This window comes from Priapulus caudatus, unplaced genomic scaffold (genome assembly GCF_000485595.1).
Source record: "Priapulus caudatus unplaced genomic scaffold, Priapulus_caudatus-5.0.1 Scaffold100, whole genome shotgun sequence".
NCBI lineage: Eukaryota > Metazoa > Priapulida > Priapulimorpha > Priapulimorphida > Priapulidae > Priapulus > Priapulus caudatus.
The window spans coordinates 8,302-17,994 of record NW_014577161.1 but is presented as its reverse complement, the minus strand read 5'-3'; the positions used below and the strand labels follow the sequence as shown (position 1 = coordinate 17,994).

Below are 9,693 nucleotides of genomic sequence, written 5' to 3'. Positions count from 1 at the left end.
AAAAGACAGGCCTCTCACTCCATAAATCTATTAATTCTGCTTCTAACTCGTGCGTCCAAGTCAATAAAATTGGGCCCGCTATTTTGAAATCATGTGACGGCAGCTCTAATTTTGATTGGTCTGCGAGCGATTTTGTTGCGACTTCCGTCGTGGCTGCGCGCACGCTCACTCGACCAAAAATTCGTATACTTTACACATCTTGGGGAGGAAACCGGGGATACATGTAGTTGCGACAACTGCCCTTTCTAGTTAGCTGTGTTTTTGGGCTTGTTGGAGTTCATCTTGCTGTTGGATAACACTATATGTACCGAAATGCTGTAATTACAATGTACTGTAATGCACCAAAATTGTTGAAATGGCCGAACAACTCGTCCAAAAAAGTTGCATGTAACATTACCGATGATATCAGAAAAACAATACATACCCCCGACCCCGTAAGGGTCCATGACAATACCAATGTAACAACCGGGTGAATTTACCTTATGATTAGTTACCGTGTCCTGAGGAAGCCTTGCCTATAATGTAAAGAAAATTAAATCCAAGTTAACCCCTCCCCTCCCCCAGATACTTGATTCCACTATGAGTCCTTATTCTGCATCTTGCCCTCCTTCCACTCCAGGTCAGGTGGAAGCTTGCAGAGCGGCAGTCCCTGCTCGTCGAATATGGCGACGAGGTACTTTTGTCCCCTGAGGTACCTGAGGCAGCGGCCGAGGGTCAGGGGGGCAGGGGTTGAAGCCTTCTCCAATCTAGCCTTCATCTCGTCCCTCTACTCGCCTATCTTCTTCAACTCCCTGCTCACCTGAGCCATGGCCACACCTCTTGTCTCTGCTTACGGCGTTCCTGTGCTTCTTGTTCCAAGAGGCCGTCTTTGATAATATTGTACTCTCGGCGGGCATCTTCTTGTCGGCCTAGGGCCGCCGACATCCTGCAGACAGCGTCGGGGACTATGGCGTCATCGTGCCGGATGATATCGCACGCCAACCTCAGGGCAGCTGGTATCTTGCCTACGCCCTCTTTGGTAATGATCTTTCCGACCGTGGCGCGGACGTCTGCGTGGCTCACATTGGCGCCGGCTGGCTCCTGCTTGCTATCTCCTCTCATTGGTACAGTCGCACCTTTGGTTGGATGAGAATTGGCCGTAGTGGCTGCGGTGTACGGGTGGCTTCGGTGGGCTCTCCTATCTGCAGGGCGGTGCTCCCTGTACACCTCTCAGGTGCCGACCGACGAGAATTGTCTCCACGACCAAGGACCTAAAAGGCCGCCGGTCCTTTTCGTGGAGACCCAATCCAGGTAGTCGCTTCATTCTTGCCAGCCTCTCTTCTGCCCCACCACGCAACCGGAAACCGGGAGGCACATGGGCCAAGTCCCAGTCGATCTTGCCCTCGTCCTTGCGCTCAAGCCACTGGGTGGAGAGGTGCGGCTGGTCTTGTTTGGGCCACCGGTGAACAGTAGCTAATTGGCCACGGATACTGTTCAACCGGGCGCCTTAATTCTGGCGAGGAACCTTGCACCTCTCGCAGCGGTACCCCAGGTAGACTTTGATATGATGTTCTTCAAAGTGGCAGTGTAAGTACCGCCGTTCCTTACATGAGGTACCGCACCCCGGGAATTGGCACCGGTAGGGTATTTCGTACTCGCCCTCGAATGATGTGGGTGCCGCGGCGGTCTCGTTCTCTTTGCTCTCAGCTGCCTCCATGAAGCCATCGGACATGGGTGAGAGCAGCAAAGGCAGAAGGTTGAAGGCTTCCTCCTGCAGCACCGCCTCCGCCTCGCTCAGCTCTTTCAGCTCGTTCAGTTATGGCCTCTCGTCACCCTTCATCTCCGCCATGAGTATCTTCGCGGCGGCAGCAGCAGCAGCGGCAACCTCTTCCATGTAGAGGTCCGACATCATATCTGTAACAGAAACTGCCAGTGGGCATGCACGTTATCACACTCATTGCCTGTGGCACATATAGAGAGCCATTTAACATGCAACTCTAACTCATCGAACAGACGTATAGCCCCCCTTAGAATATTGTTCCCATCTTCGGTCTGTAGCTCGCGTACATTTTCGTTGTGCTGTCACGGGTCAGTGAATCGTCTCATTGTTCATTTGTTTCTTCTATTAAATTGTTCACTCAATTAATTAATTAATAAATAAAATTTTGCACAGTGAGAGAATTCAGCTGCTTTGGCGGAGGTCTGTGCTCTCCGAGTGTATCGGGGACTAACACTAGGTTAGCTAGATGGCTAAACCATAGCTAGTGCTAGTAGCCGTATTTTAGTAAATATATCGAGTTGTAAAATTATAAGTTATAAGTAGGAAGTGTAATATAGATGTATACTTACTGTCAGACATCAAATACGACATATCACTGACCGAATCGGCACAGATATCTGCCACTTCTTCTGCCGTCATTGAACGTCGAACATTGGCGCGAGCTGCTATGATTACAAATAGCGTCCGTGAACGGACTTTAGCCCAGAATTTTAAATCATTATCGGTCGGTGGCCGCCATCTTGTATTTCAAAATGGCCGCCATTCAAATCCATTATCTTTCATATTTCAGCTAATATTCAACATAGAACTATGATCTTGGTGTCTAAACCAACATTATCGGGGTCAAGAAACCCATTACAATCAAAATCATTATCAGTCGGTGGCGGCCATCTTGGATTTCAAAATGGCCGCCATTCAAATTCGTAACCATAACGTCATAACATAGATATGATGCCATTACATGCGAATTTCAAGGGAACGGCTATACCGACTGCTGGACACTTCACTCATTATATCGCTGACAATGGTGATCACAACATACGGACCTTGGACGGCCGAGGTACCTTCCATGGAATGGGCATAATTCTTGTTTCAACAAAAACATGTTGTACCAAGAATAAACTTGCCAGAGAGTGGTTTACCTAATGCAAAAATTGTGGTCAAGTACTACAGAGAAAATGCTATACAGATGTTCAGTTACTGTATAGAAAATTACCAATCATCAGTGCAATTGATGAGCGCCAGAAACTTGACACCTTGTGGGAAATATCTTGGCCATTGAGATCAAATCGGCTAGTTTGGTCGGGTATGATGCAGGCAGTTACAGATGGGGTTCATACTGGAAAGGCATCTATCCATTTCCTTGATAGATATGGACCTAACTGATTTGAGTTGCATCTTTTCCACTCTTCACTTTGTTGCTGAGGAGATTAAGCGACATGGAACTGTGCCTGTCATCACCTTTGATCAACCACTGTGGTGGAAGGCAAAGACCATCATAACAAGGGAGAATGAAGGAAGTGACCTCAAGAGGATAGAGCTGCATTTGTGCAGATTTCACTCCATCATGAGTTTCCTTGGCAGCATCGGACATGTGATGAAATCATCTGGGCTAACAGATGTGTTGGAGATCGTTTATGCGGAACATACAGTGAACCACGTGTTAACAAGAAAAGCATATGCACGAGCAATACGTGGCCATCTTCTGGTGGATGCTTCTCTCAACGCCCTTGTGCTCCAAAGAGCATATGACATCTCTTTTCCTGCTGATGAATCAGAGATCAACAAAATCCCTGACTTAAAGAAGGCTCTTGAGACGTTTGACAACACCCTTCTTGAAACTCTTGATGAGAAAACCACTGACCCTGCTGATGAGAGCTTAACACAAGTAGCTAAACAAATGGAGGCAGAAAAACACAAGATCAAGCAAAGTCCAACAGGCAAATTGTGGGTCCAATATATGAACATGGTTGATCTCCTGCGGTTATTACTCAAAGTCCTTCGCACAGGACACATCATGCTCTACCTAAGTACCCTCCAGAAGATGCTTCCATTCTATGCCGCAACTGGACACTCCAACTATGCGAAATCTGTGTACATATCTACATACAAGATATATTGGATCTCCAACACACAAAACCAGATTTATTCAACAAATATGATTCAGGACTATTGGTTGTCCGCAGGACTGATCGGTTCTGGGCAGTACTACCACCAGATCTAGTAATAGAGCCGTAGCTAATGCGATCATTGAAGACAACCGGTGGTCTTACGTGAGGCCGAGGCATGCATGAAGATCAGCGAACTCGCTGGCTCTTGGCAATGCCTGCTTGCGTTGAAATAAATGAAATGATGCAAGAATCAATACAGGAAATCAATACAGTACGAGTGAGCAACATAAAGACATGACACATGCCCGGAAAGCTAGAGACCAGAAAGATGCTGAGGCGATTCTGCAGTTTTTCAAGATCACAATCCATTTGGGAATAAGGAGGATCTTTACGAAATAGCCATAGGAGTAAGTGGAACAGAATCTGCCAATCCACATAAAGCAGAAGAAGTGGGGAAGAGTATAATAGATCAAATGGAAGGACAGGATGCATTTCAGTTTTCATTTCGGAAGAAAGACCAGGTGGAAACACTTGGTCAGAAGGTGTTGTCAATCAATGGAGAGAAGGTCTCAGTTGACCATCAACTCCTATTTCAGAGGTTGTTGATTATAGCCAACAACAATGACTGTAGTTTAACTTGAAGGAACATCCCCTCAATGTCTGCCATAACAGCGATTTCTTCCTTTCGAAACCGAAGCAAGACACCGAGTAAGCTGTTAGTGATGTCCGGCCCCTGTAACAGGACATCGTTGAGTGATACGCCTGCTTGCTTTGCCCCACAGTCAAAAACGACTCTTAGCTTACCAGGCTTCTTGGCGCTAAACACTGGGTGGTGGGGTATATGCCATACTCTGGGACCAGTTTTAAGTCCATCTGCCAACTCAACATACCCCCGATCGCGCATTTTCTTCATCGTCTCGACATACTTCTGCTTCAAGGTTTCGTCCCTTTCGAATCTTCTTTCTAATAATTCGAATCTTCTGACGGCTTGACCTTTATTCACTGGTAGGACAAAGCTTGCGTCCTTCCAGGGCAGCGGTATGGTGTACCGATCGTTCTTCAACTCAATGCCTTCGTTGACTATTTGGTTAAACCTTTTATCTTCAGTCGATAGGCCCAATTTTTCCGTAGAGCGACCCTCTGGAAAGTCTATCGCAGAGTTCTTGCGCATCATCTCCAGCAGTTGTTCGTGGCCTTCGACAGCTTTGACCTCCACACGGTTTGCAACATTGGTGGATGCAACGCCGGGCCTGACTATGCACCAAGGGGTCCAGGCCAAAATGGTCCGGCTAGCAAACGGAAGGCCTTCCCCTTCTGGACCAGTCACTGACTCGAGAGGGGTGTAGGCATCGGCCACAGCATTCCCCAGCATCAGGCCAATGTCTGCTTTAATGTGCTTTAAATGTACCCTACTCCTGAGGTGGGGCCATGCATCCACATCTTCTTGTCGCGGAATGTGGTCCTTCGTGACTGGAAGGTTGGTCTTGGTGTAGACATGAGGGAGCTTTATATCTCTACCACCATCTAAGCTGGTGATGGCAAGGTTGTTCCGGATGTTCGTGTCAAGGGTGTATGATTCAGAGGACATGGTTTCGATGATGATTTTAGCTTTTCTACCACCAATGCCTAGCCGCTGCTTCAATTGATCTGTACAGAAAGACACGCTAGAACCAGGGTCGAGGAAGGCGTATGTCTGAAGAGCTCTGCCATTCTTCAAGGACTTTACTACCACTGGCACTATAGCCATCACGCACGTTCCATCTTGGCCCCCACAGGCTGAGGAAACTTCCCGGGCTTGGGCTGGTTGGGCTATGTCCCTGGCACGGTGAGGTGCCGGTTCCGGCACCGCTAATCTAACTGGAGGGGTGTCTCGATGCAGTAAGGTGGGATGGCTTTTGCTGCATCTTGAACATGCGAGCCTCTGCCGGCAGGCCCTGGACCGGTGGCCCAATTTCATGCAACCAAAGCAAAGCCCCCATTTCTTGATCAATTCCACTCGCTGGTCGACTGTGGCATCCATGAACTTCGGACATTCCACCGACCTATGATCACGCTGGCATAACTGGCACGGATCTATCTGCTCGACGGTGGCAAGGATCTTCTTGGTTGCTCTTGGCGGAGCTGTATTAAGATACGATGGGGCAGGACGACTTGCAGCATGGCAGTCGAACGCTGGGATGTTGGCCTCTTCTGCACATCCTACTACGAAATCCGCGAAAGTCTCGAAGGAGGGAAAGCGGTTTTCCCTACTCTTGGCACGTATAATCACGGACCGCCACTTACTCTCCAAGTAGACTGGTAGTTTGCGGACAAGTTTGCAATTCTCTTGTGGATAGTCCAGGATGCCCAAGTCTGCGATTCTATGTTTCACCGCGCAGATCTCATCTAGGTAATGTGAAAATCTCCTAAGACTTATAGGGTCCCTGCCGTCAATCTTAGGCCAGTTTTCGAGCTTAGTGAGAAACGCTCGGCTGATAACCGAGTCTCCCCCATACCAATATGCCAACTTCTCCCTGGCGCATTCATAAGCCTCCTGATCTTGCAGTAGGAGGTAGCCACTGACCATTTCTAAGGGCTCGCCTTCGAGATACTGGCCGAGGAGATTGAGTTTCTCGGAGGAGCTGGTTGTTCTGGATGCTACCACGTTGTCGAATGTAGTTATCCATACTGGGTATTTCAGAGGATCTCCATTGAAACGATCAATCTGGACCGGTGGCAGCCTGAATGAGTTCACCAAGTCACGTAGTACAGATGCCTCAGATGTTGGAGGGTCCCTGGCTGGCATGGAGTTGAGGAACCGTTGCATATTAACATCAGGGTCTTCTTGGGGGATCTCGCTGAGCATTGGATTGTCCGCACCCGAGTCATCGTCTTCTTCCTCTTCTATTTCTATCATTACTTGAGCCTTCTTCTTCTCTTTATCGATCTTTAGTTGTTCTAATTTTATTTGCAATTCCCTTTCTTGGAATTCGAGGTCGACCATCCTTTGCTGCAATTCCACCCTTGATTGGTGGGATGACTGGTTCGACTTCGTTGCAGATTTCTTACTCTTGCTTGTTTTTACCGCAGAAAGGTTAGTCTCCCTTGTGATCTTCACGGCACAAGAATCGGCCTTGTTGGCGTTACTATAAACCATTCCCTTTGGAGGTGCTGGCAGACTTGCCGGCTTCTTGACGGTGGTTCCGGGTCCTGCAGCTATGTTCCTTTCCGACTCAGCCCTAGCCCTTTGGGAGGGACGGCTTAATGTTAACCCATTGCCTCGTTTGCCAGTGCAAGGGTTAGCCTTGTTTCCACTTCCGGATGGCAGATCATCACCAGCCTCTAACAAGTTTGACGCTCCAGGCAGACTAGCCGACCGCCTCTTGTAGACTGCGCCGGACCGTAATGCCATGTTGCGAAATCTTCGAGTATAATATAGGGTTACGGGAATGCAAGGGTGCGCCACCAACTGTATCTGTACACAACAGGATTATTTCTTCGTAAACTTTATTCTTTATTCTTTAATCCCACTTAGTTGTGTTGACGTCGATACTCTACAACAATAATTATAACCAAAATAGCAAACCTCAGCTCTACGATAAACATTTCACATTTTCAGGGATAAATAGAGCCAGACATTACAAATAGCATAATTTCGAAGCAATTATCGACCACGTTAACTACAAATAATATAACTTTTAGAACAATTATAAAGCGCGGGAACACGAATCAGGCGTCTGTGGAATGGTCATAAGAAACATCAAATTGCCTGTAGACTAACAATTGACAATCAACATAATCGACCTAGATAAACTCACCGAAGATTTGTGGCCTCTGTGACAAGCCGTACCCTACATAAACTTAGAAATGCATGGAGAAATGCAAACTTGAAAGGGGTGAAAGAATTACTCTGCCACCATGAACCATGAGTGACATCTTGAGAACAAAAGCCTGTCCTTTTCTTAGACACACAACACATAGCACCATCTTTGAACACAAATTATAGTAACGTAATATTGACACATCACGCCATCTATGAACACAAATTACCGTAACGTAATAATAATGACGAAAGAATGGTCGGGAGGTACCGGGCCGAACCTGGCAGAGCATGAAAAGCCGATATTTGCGCAACATACTGGGAAAGCTGTAGGGTAGGTCCCGGTATGCGCTGTTAATGGGAGTGGCGTGGAGACAGGCTAAATAGTCTTATGTCTGGCGCAGGGTGCAGGCTATGTGGTGTACGTAGTACAGCCAGGTTTATAAAGCCGCACAATCGATGGCAGTTCATTGATTGGAGACGGAGGGAAATTGTTTCGGTAGGAACTAGTTTATATGTGAAGTGTCGCGCATGCATCAGTATGTTGTAATTTATCGTATGTTGTAGGTATAAATTATTGTAATTAAATTCTATTAGGGACGAGGGTTTGTGAAAGGGTACAGTTTATATTTTGATTTACCTATCCAAAGAGTGCATGTTCTAGCAGAGTTATTAGACAGCTGGTGGCTTTCATGAGTATTGTGCGTATATTCAGTATTTAGTATATTGTAATTCATCCTGTCGTATAGTCTTTATATTGTACCGTTTAACAGAGTTTGTACAGCCTTGGTCTCCTAAAATTCAAGGACTTTTCAAGGACTTTCCATGAAAATTAGTGCACTTGCTAAAAAAAATCTTCAAATTGGTGTAGAAATCAGTTTTTTTTTTTTTTCAAAATGTTTCCCAAATTTTGGGTTGGACTCATATTTGAGTCCACAGGCATTTGAGGATGATATCCGTAAAACATATCCAATATATAAAATACAATTTTTCTGTAGAATAACACTATATTCCTCAGTTACATGTCACATGTAAGGCACAGTACACTATTGTGATAATACAAGAAACAATTCCTGTCCTTTGTGAGACAAAGGTGTGCATCACACTTTATGCATTTGATCGACGTGTAATAAGAGTGTGCCCTTGGGCATAATTGGCACCTTTGTCTCACATCGGAGTACACTGTGAAGTAGTTGACTTCATCCTTCTGTACATCATGAGCAACAGGGGCAAATGTTGACCTACGTGGTGGGGGTGGAGGTACTCCAGCCTGCTGCTCGAGGGATGGCCGGCCACTTTTGCGTTCCTTGCCTTTACCGGCAGAGGTAAGTGCCTGGGCACACAATGCCTGGAACTTGCGTAGTTTCATCACACGTCTCGGATCTGTGCCCACAACAGCATGGTTTCTTCTGAATAGAAACCATGCGTTAATCAATGCCATGGTTACAGAATGCCAAAATCTGTACAAGCAGCAATGACGTGACCGAATGTTGTACTTGAACGCGAGGGCGTTGGCTTGAGTTTAAGTGATGGCTTGATGTTTAGGAGTTTTGATTTTTAGATTTTTAGGATTTTTGAGTTTTATAGTGAGGAAACTTGAATTGTGATTGAATTGCCCATTTGCAATCCCCATCTCAAGATCTGATAATATCAAAACACACATGAGAAATCATATAGGAGATAATTCTCTGGCGAGAACGTGACGGCGTTGGCATTGCTAGTAGTTCAGTCAATATATGAAAATTATTGGCCTACCTGGAACAAATGGCAACAGTAGGTTTTATTGTTGGAAGTTGTTGATTAGACCCTCCTAAACTTCATATGCAAAATCGGCCAAAATCGGACCACGGGAAACTGGCTAATTAGCATAAATCCAAAATGGCCGCCATTTTCAAATTTGAGACTAGTTTGTCCTAGATAGTACAGTCCTATATTGATTTCGATTGCAATGGGTTCCTTGACCCCGATAATGTTGGTTTAGACACCAAGATCATGTTTCTATGTTGATTATTAGCTGAAATATG

At 46.1% G+C, this 9,693-nt stretch overlaps 1 protein-coding gene across 1 annotated transcript; it reads right to left on the bottom strand.

The window, feature by feature from the left end:
• Nucleotides 1–4,462: 4,462 nt before the first annotated feature.
• LOC106805101 lies at nt 4,463–7,261 on the bottom strand. The gene has a single exon (XM_014806580.1). The coding sequence runs from the start codon at nt 7,259–7,261 to the stop codon at nt 4,463–4,465; it is 2,799 nt and encodes a 932-aa protein (XP_014662066.1).
• Nucleotides 7,262–9,693: the final 2,432 nt, after the last annotated feature.

Excerpts from the sequence above, each read along its gene's own strand:
- LOC106805101 (XM_014806580.1), bottom strand. The coding sequence starts at position 7,261 with ATGGCATTACGGTCCGGCGCAGTCTACAAGAGGCGGTCGGCTAGTCTG.